Genomic DNA, 20,206 nt, shown 5'->3' with positions numbered 1-20,206 from the left:
ATTGACTTCTGCAACTTAATACAAACAAACTGATTTTTCAAATTACTCAGAAAAGGGAGATGTATTGAACGCATTATTTCACAAAGCATTTCTAGACATGATTTGCACACACACTCATCACAATCTTATGCAGTCTTAACATGCTTCGTCAACAGTCAACACTTAATTTCCAAGTTCATATTGATCAGGTTAGAAAAGAAACTGAAAGATAAGATGGACCACTAACAGTGCACTTCCCAAATTAATCTATTATTTTACAGGAATCACAGTTCATTCAGAGCAAGCAAGGGAGATGGGAACTAATTCAACTTAAACAGAGGAAAGGTTAATATCACATATGATATAGTAAGGTCACTTAACAGAAAAAGATATTCCAGGTTACATTTCTCTCAACAAAATATACCTTTTATATTCAAGTTACACAAGCTGGCAGGGGAGATGCTTTGGCAGGGAGAGCTATGTATATTGGCTGCCAATCTTGTGGCAATTTAACAGAGAAACTGAACGCTCAGTTGTTTACAGGCAACTCATGTAACTTCAAGTGACTTCACAAGTTACACTGCCTTCTGCTAAACCACCTTATGCTCTTTTCACAGAAGGTCCTAGTTTCCTAGTTATTTTTGGTGTTTTTTTTGTATTCTAAGACAGCACCTTTGAAAAAAAAAAAAAAAAGGTTTTACATCAGCAATCAACCAGCTGCTGTTTTTCTTGCCAAAAGAGGATACCTCTTACTCTCTGACAGCAAAAACTAAAATAACTACTTCAGTTCTCAGAGTAATTGCCAGCTTTTCTAGTGTTGGTTAAATAGTTAGTCTTTGTTTTGGATATTTATTAAAGAGATTGAATATGCAAGTAAATACTAAGAATTTTCTATGTGCAGACGTCATAGGCAAATTGACATCAGGAATATTAATTCACTGTTTAAAAGCCCAGACTTTAATTTTCCCCTTTCTATATTAATACAGAGACACACATAACACATTATCACTTACGGTGGATGTTTTGACTTTAAAAAAGATTGAGGGAAATATTTGTATTGTGGATTAAAAGATGCCAGAAGCTTCAGTTAATGGTATATCTTGACATCCACAGCACGATGTCTTTTTTCTTCATGTGTTTAATAGATCTTTAGTTTCACATAACTGATAAGAAACTTATCTCTTATTAATCCACCTGTACAGCATTTGTTTTTTAAACATTTGTATGCTTTAAAAGACTTCAGTTATTTGTATATGCCTTCAGTGCTTATACAATGCAAACAGGATAGTTAAAAATTAAAATGTTGCATATGAGCAGTAGTCCAGCTCTGTTTCAAGACTCATAAGGAAGCCACTTGGTATGTCCAGCTCCAGGTAATTATAACAGGATAACTGTCCAAGCAAGGAATGAAAAAAACCCTCACATAATAGAGACAAACTGAATTTTCTTCAACATTGATTTCCTTATCAAAAGAATTTAGTGAAGGTTAGTTCAGAATGAGAAATACTTTCTCTATAACCCAGTTTGTACATATACCATAAGAATGTACTTCTGATTTTAAAAACTCTTTTCAATTATGGCAATTGTACTTACTGTTAAGTTGGAATTGTACTGCCTACTGTGATAAAAATTTGCCTTTTTCTTCTTCTTTATAATTCTGTAAGTGGAACAAATCACAACAGTGAGAACAAAAAGTTCAGTGTGAGTGACCTATGGCTAAAAAGTATTAATGTAGGCAGAGAGCTTAGGGGAAAAAAGTGTTTCTAAAGAGAAGCTCAGAAGACAAAACCTTTCTATGTGGTGTAGACTACACAGCATAGCATATATTTGAAAGTTTAGGTTGCTTATTTAAAAATACTTTAAAAATTTATTAAGTGTTTCAAAGGATTCTGATATAGAGGTAACACCTCCATGTTATTCAGAGTTATATTAACATTAATTCTAAGAGAAATTTGGACATTTCTTTTTAAATTTTGTACAAAATGCATTTCTTTATCATGTCAAATATCAGAAAGAAAATAAGGGAATATCTTCTGTAATCCTGCATTCTTTCAGACCCTCAAATTTACAGTACTGCATGCTTAACAACAGCACAACTGATGTCCATGGATGTTGGGGTTTTTTGAGTAACCCATTCAGGACCAACAGCAGAGCCAAACACAGAGGAAGTACATCCAGTTCTACAACGTGTCAGGGCTGCTTATTTTATTGGTATTCCTTTCCATAGAAACATTTTATTACCCACTTTTGCTATGAAATTGAACAAGAAACAGTTCATTTTTTCACCTGTTTGAAGCCGTATGTCAGGGAGCAAAAAGGGCAAGCCGTTTGGAAATGAAAGCAGAGCTGGGAGCCAAGACTCACAGCAGGGTGGGCAGGGCAAGGCTCCCTCCAACAAGGGCACAGTCCCATGTCACCTGAACAGAAAAGCAGAGCAGGTTCATGATAGCAACGAGGGCCAGCTGGTTGCCAGATGAGGCTGTAATAACACGGCAGATCTGAGGTCATGCCAGAAAGGCAGGGCTTGGTCTGATGAGCATAATCAGAGTCTGCCACAGATCAGTGATTGCTAGGCAAGTCCATTGTCCCCCAGTTCAAGTAAAAAAAGAACCCTGGGAGAGCAGGGTTACCAACTCTGGCCCCTGACATGATACTGCAGCTCAAAGAGCTTTTCATTGAACCTTCCCATGCCTCAGCGTTCCATTCCTGTGGTTTTTAAGACACCTAAAGAGCCAATGCAATGCCTCTTAAGAAACAGAGCTAACAAAACAGAAACAGTGACTGCCAACATCAATTGTTTCACTAATCTAACAGCCTTTGGCATAACTAGGATCACCTGTGTGTATTTATCTGGGGAACTACCCTTTTCCCCAACACCTGCATAAAAAGTCACACTGAAAAAAATGTACACAGTTCACTCACTGAAAACTACAGTGGTGCTCCAAAGTCCAGCAAAGAGCAATTCAACCCTCCCATCTTATATTTACTTATTGCCTTGTCTAAATAAATAATATTTCCTAAAGAGATTTTCATATGCTTCATTTCATATGCATATCCATTTAATAAACTAATTAATGCACCCTTTAAATTATGTGTATGGATTTGACATAAAACATACAGACCTATTGGAGAGGGTCCAGAGAAGGACGATGAAGATGATCAAAGGCCTGGAGCACGTCTGCTATGAAGACAGGCTGAGAGAGTTGGGGGCTGTTCAGCCTGGAAAAGAGAAGACTCCAGGGAGACCTTATAGCAGCCTTCCAGTACTTGAAAGGGGCCTACAGGAAAGCTGGGGAGGGGCTTTTCATCAGAGAAGATAGTGATAGGACAAGGGTAATGGTTTTAACCTGAGAGAGGGGAGATTTAGGTTAGATTTTAGGAATTCTTCACTGTAGGTGTGGTGAGGAACTGGAATAGGTTGCTCAAGCAGGCTGTTGATGCCCCATCCCTGGAGGTTTTTAAGGCCAGGTTGGACAAGGTTTTGTGCAACCTGGTCTAGTGGTAGGGTTCCCTGCTCATGGCAGGGGGGCTGGAACTTGATGATCGCTAAGGTCCCTTCCAACCTTAATGATTCTATGATTCTATGAAAACTGAAAGCAGTGTCTCCTTTGCAGCATTTATGTATGACAGATACACCAGAAATATTGGTTCTTTCTGCTTCCTCTTCTGCAGCACCTGTTAGTGTGAATAACTAGTGGTCCACTAATATGCAAGGCCTACTGGACTCAGCAACAAAAATACACTGGCTTTTTTGATGATTAAACAAGTGTGCTGGATATGTGAAGCAAATAGTGTTCAACCAAACGGAGCTGCTAACATTTGCCTCTTAAGAGGGATTCCCACATGAAAAGTTTCCTATCTAGTTTAGATAAAAATACTGCAGCAAAGAAGTAAAAAAGGAAAAAAAAAAAAAAAAAATCACAACACTTCAACATTACAGCAGTTGTCAAATGCTTGTTTTCCTATTTAATATGACAAACTTGTTCTCCAAGTGGTGAAACGATTATGAACATTTTTCCAGTCTCAACTTCCTTATTTAGACAGTAAGCACACTAGAAACAATCAGCTAGGACACACATCTTGGAGAAACACCTTCAGTGATATTAACTAATATGAATGAGCAGCTGAGCTTAGCTTTCCATAGGTACACACATACAAAAACCACAAACCACAAAAAAGAAGAAAAAAAAAGAAAATAAGAAGAAAATAAAATAAAAAGGAGTAAAAAAAGAAAAAGCTCTTTGCATTTAGCTACTTGGAGGTAAACCCTGATACAAGCATTTTTAGCACTGAAAAGTCATGATGTTTAAGTCAATGAATTTTTATTTAAGGTAAAATTCAGTACACAATAGCAAGATAGGAACACAAAATATTTGTCACTATTCCTCAATACATCAAGAGTAGAACTTCGATCTGTTTACCAAACTAACACTCTAAGAATTAGCATTTATGAGCCTGTTGTTAGAACAATTTTCTAAAAGTACCATAATGGAGTCTATGCCTTAGAAAAAATATTTTTCAAAGGGATCCATTGTATAGCTAATTACATATTAATGTTTACATTTAATAACAGAAAAGAACTTAGAAACTTTTTTTTTTTTTCCACATTACTTGACATCACAAAGAAGTGCTACCCCACGCAGTATCCAGTGCTCTGGAGCCTGTAGGGTTTTAAGATCCACAGAAGCAATGTAATTCGTATCTGTTCTAATGGGTTTTTTGTAGATTGGGCATGAATACAGGCGTGGATCTTTTGAAGCTGAAAAGACAGAGAGACATAAAAAACAATGAAACGAGGTTGAAAAAAACATGGCTCTAAAAGACTGCCCATAGGCAAATGTAAAATTTAATTGAAGTTCAATAGCACACAGCTCTCCATGACCACCAAAGAAAACTCTTGATTCTCACACTGTTTGCTACTGTGTTATTGGCAGCTGCAGGGGTACTGGTTTTAAACTAAAAGTGGGTAGATTTACACTAGATATAAGGAAGAAATTTGTAATAGTGAGGGTGATGAAACACTGGAACAGGTTATCCAGAGAGGTGGTAGAAGACCCATCCCTGTAAACATTCATGGGCAGGTTGGACAGGGCTTTGAGCAACCGGAACTATCTGAAGATGTCCATGCTCATTGCAGGGAGAGGATTTGGACTAGATGACTTTTCAAGGTCCCTTCCAAACCAATGCATCCTATGATTCTACATGGGAAAGAGGTTATATGGGCTTAGGTAACGGAGGCTACAGAGATTACAGAGTTTATGTATATAAATGTTAATCTTCTCAATCTAGGACACATATTTTCAATGGAAAACTGAAGGCAAGCATGTTTGTCAGAAGACGCAGAGAACACCTCATCTGTCATGGGTTTAAAATGTTATTAACAGCATTAAGACCAAAAGGTAGACACCTATCTAAAAATACAGGGGGGGAAAGTGCCTATTATCAATTATCAAGGGAGGTTGAAAACTTTTTATATGGAAGACTGGGAAGATTCCCCTCACTGAAAAAGATTCAGTGCGTATACAATGAATAGTGACACTCATTAAATCCCTAAAGCGCAAAAAACTTCTTTGTAGTTGAACTAAAAGTTACATTGAATTCTACCAAAATATCATCCTTTACAATACATTTACTTACTATTATTCTCTGCATATATCCTTATCACTGGCATCATCTCAAAGAGAACTTTGGGCTTAGATTCAGTCAGTCTCATGTTTCGTCGGTCCCAACCGGCTCCTTCTAAATACAGCCCATACACATAGACACCTTCCAAAGGAGGGCTGGTGATATCATCCTTCATCCATTTAGTGACCTCATTGCACAGCACTACGCTGTCAAGAGCCCACCCTTTGTTAGCCCTTGTTATTTCCTGCTCAAAACAGAAAGTATAGAGGTTACATACCTATGTATGCACAGAGCCTTTTTTGCCAAGCATTTATTAGAAACATAATTGTATGGTCACAACTTATCCTCTTCAATTAAAAAAAAAAAAATAGAACTTTTAATGATATCCAAGTTTACAGCAGTTTGACTTCTCTCTGAGCTAGTGATGGCATGGTACGATAAGAAAGCTTTGAGTACTTTATCTGCTATATTTTATTTTCAGTGTTTCTTTTATATACAGTATCATAAGACCATACCAAGTAACACAACCACTGAAGACCAATGGTAACTGGCTCTTGTGAATATGAAAATTTCACAGCTTTCATGAGATGAAAAAACAAACTGTACATGCTAAGTAAAACAGTTCAAATGATATAGGAAAATGCATAATTTTCTGCCTATTTTCTGGGGTGACTTTATTTTTCCTGTACCTATACTCTTAATTAACTGCACTCTGAATAAATAGTAGGAACTCACTCAGCTCTAAAGCACACATAAAGAGACTGCAAAATGCCCAGAGAACACTTGAAGAAAGACATGCTTAAGATTCAACATATATGTCAAATTTAGTCAGCTAGTTAGTGCACAGGACAGCACTCCTTTATCTTTCCCAATTCCTTACTGTCCCATGCCATTAAGCTATGCCAGACCTAGGTTTTATTCTGGCCTTATGTTTCCAAGATCTTTGCTTGAAGTAACTGGAATTAATGTTTAACCCATATTGCAGTTAACCAGCTGCTTTAAAAGAGCAGCAGGGTTATAGTACAATGATCATCCTGGTGCTTCATCTTTCTTGTTTCTATTTGTTCGGCCATATAGCAAAACCCAGAAAGTTATTTAGGTTTTTACTTGGGACACTATGTTGTTATGTACCCACATTCTCTTTTTAGGGAACCAGAAAGTTCTGTAGATTACAATTGTTTCAGATCCTGCTACTAAACCCTTTCCACAAGCTTGGGCCCAAAAGAAAAGAGGAGAGGAAGAGAAGTTATATAAGCCCAAGGCTATATGCTTGCAATTTTAGTAGAAGTAGGTCACCAGTTAGAACTTCAGTTTGACAGGCAAAGATTACACTACTCAAAACTAAGAACAAGAGGGGAGATTTTTCTTCTCTGAAAATCTTCCTTCTCTCCTCCAAAAGTTAGCTTTTTTCTGAGGTCCCACTGGATTCCCACCTGAGTATTCTCTCCCAGTTTACAGATTCCAGACAATTATTGTCTCCAGCGTGTTCCTTTATGCCGAAAAACATCAGTATTTATTGCCTCCTTTTAAAGTAAAATGTTTGTCAAATGCAATTAGTGTGCTGAACAGCCAACACAATCATGAAGTTGACAGAGATACATAAATTAATATATACATCAAGCTTCATACTTTGTACACATTAATAAAGGAAATCCTTTCCCATTCCATTAAGAGAGACTGAATTTGTTAGTAAGCTGCAAAAGTATTATATAAGACTAATTCTGAACGGCTGTTTTGGCAAGTCCCCAGCCAGGTAAGTACTGAACACAGACCAAAAGGGAGAGGAAAAAAGGAAAATAAATTAATGGGCTTAACACCTCATCTCAAGGATATTAATGGTAACATGAGACATTATGGTAGCCCCTAGATACATGGGGTTCAGTCAAAGTAGGAAATATATTTTAACACATTAGTGGCTGATGTACTGAAAAATTACATGCAGAAGAAGAACCCTTAGGAAATGTTGGACAGTTACGCAGTCACATATCTGCCCTGCTAACATGACAGAGCCATCGGTACAACTGGGCCTTCACCACACAATACATAGATTTTTTTTAAGTATGTCAAAGAATAAGCAGAGTGAGACTTTAAACACACTTTACCTGCCTCACAGCAGTTAAAAATCCTTGAGGATTAAAAAACCCTGTCATCCAGAAGCAGTTTGGTCGGCTTGCAAAAATCCAACCATAAAACTGGTTGTTTCTTTCTAGAAGCTCAGTAAACCAGAAACCAAGTATACTGGAAGCCCAAGATACCTAAAAATAGTAAACAGCATATTTGGTTTTAAATTTAATCACACAGATTTAAAACATCATATGCACATCAAGAAAAAGTAACTCTTCACAAGGTAGTAAACAACATAAAATAATGTAAAGCTTATTTTTAATATCTTGACTTTTAACCTGGTAGGTAAATGTCGCATCCTCTGAAATGTGAAGCAAACTCTTGCTCTTTTCAAATTCATGCCTACCATGCGATTTAGACAAGCACAATTTCAGGTTGGGCAGAGAATGCATTGAGAACAGCCCTGAGGAGAAGGACTTCAGAGTGATGGTTGATGAGAAGTTCAACATGAGCTTGCAGCCCAGAACACCAACAGAATCCTGGGCTGCATCAAAAGAAACATGGGCAGCAGGTCAGGGGAGGTGATTCTCCCCCTGTACTCTGCTCTTGTGAGACCTCAAGTCCATTTCTGGAGTTCCCAACATAAGAAGAACATGAAGTTGTTGGAGTGAGTCCAGAGGAGGGCCACAAAGATAACCAAAGGGCTGGAGAACCGCTGCTAGGAAGACAGGCTGAGGGAGTTGGGTTGTTCAGCCTAGAGAAGAGAAGATCTGGGGAGACCTCAAAGTGGCCTTCCAGTACCTGAAGGGGCCTACAGGAAAGCTGGGGAGAGACTTTTTACAAGGGCTTGTAGCAAGATGACAAGGGGTAATGGATTAAAAACTGGAAGAGGAAAGATTTAGGTTAGACATTAGGAAGAAATTCTTTAGTGTCAGGGTGGTGAGACACTGGAACAGGTTGCCCAGAGGAGTTGTGGAAGCCCCTATCCTGGAAGCATTAAAGGCCAAGTTGGATGGGGCTTTGAGCAACCTGGTCTAGTGGGAGATGTTGGAATGAAATTCTTTTTAAGGTCACTTCAAACACAAACCATTCTACAATTCTATTCTTAATATTCCCTGTGTAAATTATACATATTATGATGTTTTGGACTCTTGATTCTGAAGAGTCCTGGCAAACCTGCTCTATTTGACCCTGCTTTCTGAAGTGGATTCAAACTAGACTATCTCCCTTCCTTCCTCTATTATTCCGTGATTCCACAAATACAAGTCTTAATCTCACAGAATAGCAATTAGTGTGGGTGCTATTTTTTAAAATTCATCCTCACATTTTTAAATATTCTCTCTAGATTTTATCCTGTGAATATGCAACAGGCTGTTAAAATGGGAAATATCTGCTTCTCCCACATTTATTTCTATTTTTATAAATGAAAGAGCGATTGTTTTGACTGTTCATCGTAGCCCAAAATCCACTCCAGCAGTTGCACAGTTCTAGTTAACACTTGTGTTTGTGATGTACACCTACTTTTTTCCAGCTAGCAGGAACCCTTCCATCATACATGCAGTCTAAAGCATCCCTCAGATTTTCACTCATAACGATTGTCCCATCAATGGCAAGTTTTAGATCAGTCAGAGTGCTTCTCACTAAGGAAATAACTCTCTGCATTTGTTCAATCTCTTGTCGCAAAAATATGTTCATAGGCTGAAAAGGTCCCATGTTCTTTAGTTTCTCTTTTACCTGTAGGTACAAAACCAAAGATCCTTCAACAGGAGTAAAAAGTAAAGGTCATTTTAGCATCTTCCTTGAACCCTCTGCCAGACAGAAATACAGGATTTGTTCCAAGAGAAATCTATGATACTAAGACTGCCTATGTTTTCAGTCTAGCTCATTACTTAGTCTGTATATCATTCTATGAGCTAACACCATTTAAACAGCATGTAGGCCATACCCCATTTCGAGGATTTTGGCTTTAATTCCAACAGACAGTTCCCAAGGTTCATTTTGCACAAAAAAATCATGAGTGATTGCCCCAGCCACTTTGCCTCAACATAGTAGAGCTGTTTATCAGCAATCCCTGGGAACTATCACAATGTCCAGTAGTCTTGAATTCTAATAAAACTTGCTGATATATTTTAAATAAAATGTGTAAAGTTAAAAAATTAACAACAACTATGCTTTCTAACCATATGAAGACATTCTCACATTGAGAGTCATTCCATCTTCCATATAAGCAGAAAGAAAGTTAGTATTTCAGAAAAGAAATGGCTGCAAGGCAGCAAATGTCCATTACAACTATAATTACCTAGGCTATTATGTGTTAATATGGAATCTGAGATACTAACACTAGGCTCCAATCAATGAAACCTATACTTGACAAGCTTTTTAGCATTCACTTCACTGAAGAAGAAAACATCCTAAAAACATCTTCAGGTTGTAAGATGAATCCCAAAGTAATACATAGGTAAAAGCTGTAATACTCTTAGAAGCATGAATACAATTGCAACATGACCTCATTTCTCTAGAGTGTCAACAAATGTAGCTAAAAGCTGATGATCCTATGTCCCCCATAGTGTAAATAACAACTTAAGCATTAAGTGGTTTAATATTTTGAAAAAGCTCTTATGCAAGTACTTCAGTGCACGCTTAGTGACTTCACTATAAATGTTAAGAGTCTGGTCAAATGCCTTTAGACTATGTTTTTGAAGTACTGTCTGTAAGACTGAATTCAGACAGGCTTTTAGAAAATTAACATTGTTCCTTTTTTTTTTTTTCTTTTTAAAAATTCACACAAAGCAAGATGAAGCAAATGTTTTTGACTGAATTTCATTTACTCACTTCAAATGGCACATAATCATCAGGAAGTTTTCCCAGCATATCATCAGCTACTCTGGCTACAACTGCCTCTCGGGTTTCACCTCCTCCACCAGAGCTATCTTTAGGCTGAATACTGAGGATGATGTCCAATACATCTTTGGAAAGTTTACTTTGGTAAGTGATATCTGCATTGGGGTGCAAACCAAACACCTCTGGTGTGTCGTAAGCTGGAAGACTCTACATAGTAAAATACAAAAAGAGTACATTGTAAAGAAAGAGGCTAGATGTCTTAAAACAGTCTTAGGGCAAATAACTTGCTGTGATCTATTTGTCATGTCACAGCCCAAGTCACACCAAGGTTAACACAAATTCAGTTTTAACCTCTATATGCTATTTTAATAGTCAGCTTGTACTTTCATATATTTATACTTTTAATTTCTGGGAGGTTGTACCCAATGTTTTGATTCCATTCTTTGCCCTCCTTAATAAATTTATGCCTTCAGGTATGTTCCTCAAGCAAATCACATGAAAAAGAAGATTCCTGTCATGATGACAATATTGCTGACAATAATTAGTTGTCACCAACAGATATGCAGACTTTTAGAGAGCAAAAAGACAAATATAAAATAAATAATAAAAAAGAATAAGATCAAAAAAACATGTGCTTTGAACAAAAGACAAAATAGGCACCCAAGAATTTGTGAGAAACAAGTGAATTGGGGTTTTTTTGTGCTGAAACTTCCATTTACCAACCTGTATGTACTGAAGGTATTGATCCACCGTAGTACATTTGGGAATGCTATATCCTTTGTAGAAGCTGAATTCCTGACTGGATGTATTTTCACTGAACCAAACCTTTACAAAGGTGTTCATGAGTCTTTTGTCATAGTCATCTGTCACACGGCCACCATACTGGATCTCACCTATCATGTAACAAACAGTATTCCAGGAGATCCCCTAAAACCAAGCAGAAAGCACTGCCTTTAGCTAATCTGCGCCTATTTACATCTCCCTTAGTAAGAACAGTTGGTATAGATTTACCAAGTCCTGCATCTGTCCCTTTTGGAAGAAAGTTATTCTATTATCACTCTTTTTTTCTTATAACACTGCATTCCCAGAATTTCTCCAACAATTTATAATTTATTGACAAGTAATTCAAGAGGCTATTCCAGCATCTGGGCAAGAGGAATATTGCTACACTCTAATCATGCTTTCAACTTCACTTAAAATGCCAATCGCAAAGTGATCTGCAAAGACCTCTGTATGACAACTGAGCATGTGAAAGACAGGAATGTAAGAGAACTATTCATTTAAAGCCATTTTCTATTTCATAATGCAGCCAAGATAGGTTAGAGGAGCCAAATCTTAATATTTTTATTAAAAATACATTTAAACAAATTAATATTTCTAAAACAGTGGTCCATTTTTAACTGACTCAATAAGCATTGAAAAAAGGTCTATACTTCTAAGGTTTCTATTTCTGAAGTTTGTGCTGGGAAGGATTTGGTTTTTTATTGTCATGTATACACTAACACAGAAATTCAACATTCCCAGGACTAAAAGTCTAATTTCAGCCTCCTGCTCTACATACATGTATACTTGGAATCTTGAATATTTGTGGAAAGAAACAAAATAATAATTTAAAATTATGTTCATGTTTCAGTTATTTGGAACTATGTATTTACATTCCACTACTAGAAAAATCTATCGCCCTAATCCACCTTCCCCACAAAAATATGAATTACCTTCTTGGCGTCCACAGCATCCAAGTGGTTTTGAATGAACTGCACAGTAGCATTAAAATCAGCTTGATTAAACTCATAGGGTATATTCCAACCCAGAGATCCAAACTTGCGTCTTTCTTGAACAGCAGAGTGTAGGAAGGCTACAGCATACAACAGTGGTTTCCATTGTACCATATCACTGAAATCTAGTAAATTCTGGCTGACACCTATTGATTGTAAGGAGGTTTTATAAGAAACACAGTAATAGTATTTTTCCAAACCACTTCTAAAAACATAATTCTTACAGATATTCAGTTGGCTCTCTACCTCTCCCAAGAGTAAATTATTGTCCTACAAACTGTTCTATGTTAGAGATAGTTCAAAGCATGCCATCCAATTGCTCAAATAAAGAGAGTAAACTTCAGGGGGAAAAACAAACAAACAAACAAAAGACAACCCACAATTTACTAATAGCTGGATTCACATCAATTTGACGCTTTAAATTACAGAACTTTATTTTATGAAATGTGAAGAGCACTTTATCACCAACAAAGATTAACATGTCGCCTTTCTGCCAAAAGACACAAGATTAAAAATTTATACATTTTGAATTGAGATGTTAGAAGTCAACATTTGAGAAAAGAAAAAGCATTTTGCTGTCCAGTTAGTTCTGGAAATAGAGCTCCAGCAGATTTTGGTTTTGTTTTTCACAACTTCTAGCTGAAACCCAGGATCAAGATGCATCTCAGCATCCTTTCAATCAGGTCCTCATAATAACTTACACCTACTATCAGTAGCTACAGTGTGACCACATGACAGCACTAGGGAGTCCAAATATTAGCAAAATTTAATTTTGAATCATTTTGACTCTACCACTCACCACTGTATGTCCTCCTTAGTCCAGCTCTGAGTCCTTGTGGTGGTTCATTAGTAAACTTAATAGACATTTGAAGAAGGGTGATGGGGAACTGTTTGTGAATTTCAGTTGTCATCCACAGTCGAAAGCTTTCATGGATGGTTTCTGTCTCTATTACAGTGTCCATCAACTCATCCATAAAGTCAAGTCCAAGGTGGCAGTTTTGCAGAAGTGCCCAACCTCCCTAGTTTAAAACAACAGAATATACACTTAAATAACATTGTTCATAAACTGAAATTGTTAAAATCACTATTTGTTTATGCTGCAGATTAGGAACAAAGCCAACACATCTAAGCCATAGCAAAATACAGCACATTTCAGCTTTTACAAGGGCTGTTAAAGGAAGAAATCCTCCACAGTCAATTTTGCACCACTGGCTCACCAAATCAAAACCAAGGCCTTATTCATTTGGTTTTATGTACATTTAATGTACAAACAGAGAACAGTATCCATAGTAATGGCACAAATGCAATTAAAAGTCTTTTTTCTCCAAGAGAAGGCTCATGTGAGCTAAGCTGTGGGCTGCTCCTTCTGGAGGTGTTGTTAGCTTCTTTGGTTTTATTACCTAAACAAGTGGTCCTTATGTGTCCAATCTGGTCATCTCAGTCCCTAATTTTTCTCTTTCAGTACCTTTAAAACATATCTAGACATGAGTACAGAGCTGATAAACACTGATAAATCTTTACTTTATAGCTGAGCCCATGATTTCATTGACCCTAAGTAAGGGAGCTCAGAAGTACCTTGATAGAGCAAGCTGCTAAACCTTGCTTCTCACAAGGGTCACAAGCTTGGAAAAAAAATGCCAAAAATTACTTAAGCTATTTCTATCAATCAATAGATATCAAACTTTCTCATATGAATTGTGATACTGCATTAGACACCTCACATACTTCTTCATTAAGAAGATATGTGAAACAGTGAGGGAAAGTGACGGCATTTCTCTTAAAAAAAAACAAAAGGAGCCATTCTTCCCTGTTATTTGAAGGAGCTTCTTCTCATCTTAACTGCTAACTAGCTCTTCTTACCATGAAGTTCTCAAATGAGAATCTGAAGCAGAAGTTGGAGAAAAACTGCTTTTACACACATGGAAGAAGCTCGTAACACAGGAGCACAAGAAGTTTAATCTATTCAATCAGCAGGTGCAGCAGTACTACCACGTGATGGGTAAAGCATGCTAAATTGGAACATCTCAGCTTTTCTTTTTTATACAGGAAATGTTATTCTTTAATTCATCCTTGCTTCACTTGTAAAATGCCTGTGCTATCCATCCCAAAACAAAATCCAGATCACAGCAATACAAAATATTTTGCTACACAGACTTGTTTTTTTCCAGGTTATGTAACTATCAATAGTATATTTGGAATTCAACTTCTTAATTTCACAAAATGTTTGTATTAGTAAAAATACAAAACTGAAGCAATGTTGTGAAATGCTTGCTAAAGAATATTTAATATTCATGCAATCCAAAAAATCAATTCAGCTATATTAATCAATCAACTACCTATAAAAACTCCATTTTATATTAAAACCACTGCTGTCTGCACAGCATTAAAAGATTGGTTGTGGCTAATTAAATAACTGTGAAAAAACAGTTCTATTGCTTAGGGCACTTCTTTATACAAATAAAGATACTTTCTTGCATCAGCATTAACTACCCCCCAAAACAGTATTTTCATGACAGAATTTTAGTTCAATAGAGATACAAAAAACATTCAGATTTTTTTCTCTTACATGAGCCATTGTCTGCTGTAGAAGTTTACGAGCATGAATTTCTTGCCCCTGGCCCATGGAAACACAACGTGTCTCTATTTTCAGTCTTTTTCCCAAAGCAATAATTGAGTCCGTAGGATCAGAGCCCATGGAAAGAAAGCATATGAGTGGAGTACGTGGATCTGACTCCTCCCATGTCTTCTCCAAGTCCAAAATTACTCCCTCTGCATATTTCTCCCCCATAGTGTCAATGATGTATTTTCTTGCCTATATTAAAAAGGATAAATTTAACCTGTGATGTAATAATATGATACTGTTTTCTTACCAGTGTAAATACAAGCAGTAAGTAGGCTGAGGAGCAAAGGCTGCTATACATTTATATGAGAAATACAAATATGCAATATTTTTTTAATATGTCAACATAGCATACTGTCTTTGAAGATGTTATTTCTTACAGTCCTACAAAACCAATGAAACATAAAAAAATATTATTCTATTGCATATATATTCACATACTATTATATATAATACCTGTCATTACAGTATAATAAAAGTAATAACCTTATTAAACCATTAGCAAGGTATCTCCAGTAGACAGCATAACCTCTAACTTAAAATCTAGCTTTCCTTTCCAAGTATTAGAGAAAAAAAGGAGGAAAGAAGATATTCTTCAAAGGTGTTAGGTTCTTCCCACCTTCACATTTACACAAACAATTAATTAATAGTAGTAATGATGAAAACATCACTAAGTAGAAGATCCAGATGCACAGATGAAGACTATCTCTGTAATTACTTATTTATTTATTTCATAAATTATTAGATTATCACTCCTTTTTATTAAGAAACAGAAAAGGCTCTTTCAAACAGTCTGAGATTATCTTTCTTGTATTCTTTCCCACTACATTGCTTTTGGTTTAGAACAATCCTCTTTTATACCTGTTGGTCACTTCTCAGCAACAGAAGATATTCAGCATTCAGCATTTGATAAACTGTCAGTTTTCATTAAACCATCATAAAATGAAAGTGTATCTTCCCCCCCTTAAGAGAACTGAGAAATTAATTTTGCATCATTGGTTTCAGTCACACAGTGCACATCTGAGATAATAACTATAAAGCACCATTTAACCTTCTGTTGACCACAGCTACAGCAAGAAGTGTCAAGACTGTCTGTAAGTGCAGTCACATCGTCTAAAGGTTGGCATCCACAAAATAAATACCACACTTTTAGTAGTGCATTCTGATTTCAGTAAATTGCCAGCCATTGCTCTGAAATTGTTGGCAAAAGCATAATTTTTATTCTTTTGCACTGGAAAGAACATAAACTCTACGAATAGGCTGTTAGAAGTTGACCTTTTCTTAAAAATAGGTCCAACCACTTAATAACATGTATTTTTATATTTTGCAGGTTTCTAAAATGATGTCTTTAAATTAAAAACTTTGAACAGACCTTAATACAGATTTTTCAAAGGTGGGTCTCATCCTTACATACAACAAATGGTTCCTGAATTAAATAGCTTTCATGTTTTTACTCTTAGCCAACTAAGTTAATGAAAAAATTGTACTTCAGCCTAACATGAGGATAAATTCTACAGTTTCAGTGAGTAATATCAGCAAGGACAGTAAAAAATACCTTCCAAACTGATAAAGCAGAACTGAACATGCATTTACATTTCCAGATGAAATCCTATCTTCATAGTAAAATCATTGGCTAATATTTGTTCAATGTATTGAAATAATTTTTCTAACACTGCCCTCGTAATGAATGCATAAATTATCTGAAAATAATTTCAGAAAATGCAATGTAAAGGTCCTTTACAAAAAGAAGTTTAGCATTAAAAAATAAGAATAACAATAATAATTGAACTCAATCCATTTACTATTATTCTAATGACACCTAAATAGACAATGTTAGCTATATAAATGTACCTGAGCCATGGTCCTGTCAGGACACCATGATCTGATAAGAAGAAGATGTCTGAAGCAGTCCAAGGATTGACCATAGTCACCAGGAATCAGTTCTTCTTCAGGATTCTCACTATCAAACCAGATTTTCCACTGTTTCTCTGCTCTGGAAATCTGCAGTTATGCCATCAAAGGAGGAAATCTCACTAAACAGACAAGTCATATTTCAACTGTCACCATGTCACAAACTTTTAATGAGGGTCGGAGACACGTAACCTACATGCAGGCATTTGTTTATAAATGTTAGCACAGATTTAGTAAGGCTATTTAAAAAACAAAAAAAAAACCAAAAAAAAACCAAAAAAAACCCAAAAAAAAACAAAAAAAAAACCACTTTAAGATCTCAAGTGCAAAACTGTAGAATTCAACAATGGCCTTAATTGTTCATAGTTTGAAAAAAAATAAAGAGCTACTATTCAATATTTTCCATTAATGATATAACAGCCTAGCAAGGCCAAAATAAAGACAGCTAGGGTCAGAGACAGCTTTGAGAACACTAGATACTTAATTGCTCCCCATATGACTGTATAGAATGTACTCTTCACATACACCAAATGCTGTTTACTTACTCCATTAGCTACCATACACTTAATGTCCATTCAGGCTATTCATACAACTGTTGAATTTACTAAATGCTCTTCCTCTAACTCTTATACTCCATGTAATCACAGAAATATTGGAATAAGCATCATAAAACACAGCATAAGAGAGCAAAACAAGGATGCAAGAAAGTCTAACAACCTTACAGAAGAAGATTCAAGTTGCATTATGTGAACTGGATAATAGCAAGCTGTATCTTAATATGAAACTTTTCTCACTATAGAGGATGTGAAATGTTATATTTTCTTCTTATTTTCCTGTGGGGTTTTTAAGTCTTTTTATCAATACAGGTTGCTAAGCAATTAGGGTCATAACCATGGCCATCTGCTGTTAGTTTCATTCTGTTTTATAAAATAACCCAGTTTCCCACCAAATGCCTTGATCATTACCAGATGAGCCCTGTCAAACAAGAGACTCCTTGTAAAAAGCTCTTACTTACTTGATCAAGAATATCTGAAAATTGCTTAAGTTTACTGAGCTCCACCAAGTTCAGCCAAGTCATATCCAGGATCCATTTAGCTGGTTTAGGAGGACAAGCTTTAAGGTCTAGGGAAGCACCACCTTCAAGAAATTAGGAATTACTTAGAATTAGAACTGTTGGAGACACCCAAAAAAAAAAAAAAAAAAAGTATAAAAATTGGACCTCTTTAGAAAATGTAAACTAGATAGTTCAAGACTATTTCATGTCTTCCCGTCTGAAGAAAGACGACTTAGTAACTAAGGACAGTCATAAAGAAATTTCTGAGTTAGGTAACCTGCAAAACTCATTTTCAAACCTTATTTTTCACCCTACCTTAAAACATAATTTGTTTAAATTAATGACAGCTTCCATTACAAGCTAAATCTATTTTTTTACTGTAAAAGAATAAGTGCTTGAATTTACAGAGGGAAAAACTGAAAAAGCTTAATTTCAGGTTTTTTTGTTCTTTGATTTTATGTTGTTGTAGATAATGAAATAAATACGCCTTTCTTGGAATTCAAATGAATCTAAGAAAGCTGACACAAAATAAAAAGAAAACACGAGTTACAAGAATCCAGATTTTTAATCGCCAGAAGAGAATTATAACATACTCTTAGTTGACAGACTTCTCATGTGCATAAGGCAGCAGGAGACAAGTTCAGAGATATAACGACAGCTCCCAAATTTTCTACAATAATGTATATGCTCTATTTAATAATTGCTCTGTTGTTCCAACCTTTAATGAGTGTCAGAAATTCCTCATGCTTCACTCTGTTTCTTTGTATATCGATCTTCAGTGTAAGTAATAATGTGAAAAGAAATTTGTGCTCCTCATAGAGTCCTCGGGCAGTGTATCTGTACACTTCGTATGTCATATGTTCAATAATATTAGTAATCCTTTTGCTTGTTACAGGGCTCTTGGTAGACCTGTTGGAAGAAAGGTCGGCAGTTGCATGTCAATTTGCAAAGGCTTTATTAAAGCAAATACTATGTAAAAGACATAAAGCTACAGTTTAGAATTTTCAAAACATGAAAAAATAATAAATCACAAACAGAATTGTTGCAAGCTAGCAACATTCAGGAGCAAAAAGAAAAAAGAACTCCTTTCTAATAAAGCCTTTCTACACAGCTGAAAATCAACACAGTATAATGGTTTTTAGTAACCTAGTGCCTAATTTTTAAGGACTTCAAATACATTTGAAGGTTCTTTGCCTTAGTAATTAACAGATAAAGGCTTATGGGTATTTAAGTTGATAACTGTCAAAAATTTAACGAGCAATGCTCTTCTTTCTGGCATTCGTTTACAAGTTTTTACTGTACTACAGCCAGATCTAGGACTGGGTAAGCACAAATTAAACTTGTTAGCTAAATTACCTGGCCAAGGAGCTGTCAAAAAGCCCCAAAAACTGCCGAATCGAAGTCTGATACATCACATTGACCATGCTCATCTCAGTAATAAGGAAGTATAAGATGCTACCTCGAGTTGCAACTGAAGGACAGGAAATAAGAGTGTTCAAAGCAGAAATTAAGAGTAGAAAAACTTTAACTCTCTACAACAAGTACAATGATTTTAACGCTAACACTAACTGCAGATCCTTGAGTTGCTCCACTCTCTACTGGCCAGAAAAATAATTAAAATGTTAACTTAATCCTCTTGTATGCATTACTAAAAAAAAATCTTCTCTACAGCTAATGCATGCTATGTAACACCTGGTTTGCAAATATCACTACATATGGAGAGCATCTGGGTGGTATTCGACAACATTTACGTCAACAGTAGAACATATAGAAAGTAAGATGGCTTGAAGTACTGTTTGAATACCTAAACAAATTTCTCTTTACAGATATTTACAGAAGTCATATAAAAGCCAAATGAACTGTATTTATGTAACTTACCCGGCAGTGACTTAACTTACTTTCAGCAGTCATTTAACTTGAAATACTAAGGTTTTACAAAATCTGCAATGATTTCTGGTACACTAACCATACAATTTTACTCATTTCCTAAAATACAGATATAACACTTCATTCCAGAGCGCATCTTTTTTTCCACCTTTTTCACATGTTTTCACCTGTTAGTTAAAAGCCAAAAGGCTGATGAAATGTGCTGACTGCAATAACTTAAGGATCTATGACAGGATACCTGAAGCATTCATCCAAACAGATACAAAAACATTTACCATTATACTGGCCCTCAAAAATAATGTCAATATGTTGAACTCAAATATACAGTTACCTATATACTCTATTGACTTGTCTCATGGACCATCTATAAGAAGTGTCAACATTTTAACAACTGAGAAAGAACAACCAAGCCCTCCCAAGTTTTATTCAGTAAACTAGATGGACAGGTAC

General features: G+C 35.9%; 1 protein-coding gene across 1 annotated transcript in view; it reads right to left on the bottom strand.

Annotated features, from left to right (window-relative positions):
* Nucleotides 1-4,565: 4,565 nt before the first annotated feature.
* Nucleotides 4,566-20,206, bottom strand: part of DNAH5 (dynein axonemal heavy chain 5) — a 119,515-nt gene continuing 103,874 nt past the window's right edge. Inside the window, exons 67-79 of the mRNA XM_051610258.1 lie at nucleotides 19,226-19,340; nucleotides 18,588-18,778; nucleotides 17,831-17,952; nucleotides 16,756-16,905; nucleotides 14,851-15,096; nucleotides 13,084-13,303; nucleotides 12,225-12,430; nucleotides 11,233-11,436; nucleotides 10,501-10,716; nucleotides 9,190-9,402; nucleotides 7,707-7,859; nucleotides 5,617-5,848; nucleotides 4,566-4,738 (exon numbers count right to left, since the gene is read on the bottom strand). Of these exons, the coding sequence (XP_051466218.1) occupies nucleotides 4,587-4,738; nucleotides 5,617-5,848; nucleotides 7,707-7,859; nucleotides 9,190-9,402; nucleotides 10,501-10,716; nucleotides 11,233-11,436; nucleotides 12,225-12,430; nucleotides 13,084-13,303; nucleotides 14,851-15,096; nucleotides 16,756-16,905; nucleotides 17,831-17,952; nucleotides 18,588-18,778; nucleotides 19,226-19,340 (2,420 nt within the window). The 3' untranslated portion in view covers nucleotides 4,566-4,586. The remainder of the gene's footprint in view (nucleotides 4,739-5,616; nucleotides 5,849-7,706; nucleotides 7,860-9,189; nucleotides 9,403-10,500; nucleotides 10,717-11,232; nucleotides 11,437-12,224; nucleotides 12,431-13,083; nucleotides 13,304-14,850; nucleotides 15,097-16,755; nucleotides 16,906-17,830; nucleotides 17,953-18,587; nucleotides 18,779-19,225; nucleotides 19,341-20,206) is intronic.

The sequence above is a fragment of the Apus apus genome, chromosome 2 (genome assembly GCF_020740795.1).
Source record: "Apus apus isolate bApuApu2 chromosome 2, bApuApu2.pri.cur, whole genome shotgun sequence".
NCBI classification, from domain to species: domain Eukaryota; kingdom Metazoa; phylum Chordata; class Aves; order Apodiformes; family Apodidae; genus Apus; species Apus apus.
The sequence above is the reverse complement of the archived record's forward strand: the minus strand, read 5'-3'. Positions and strand labels throughout refer to the sequence as shown.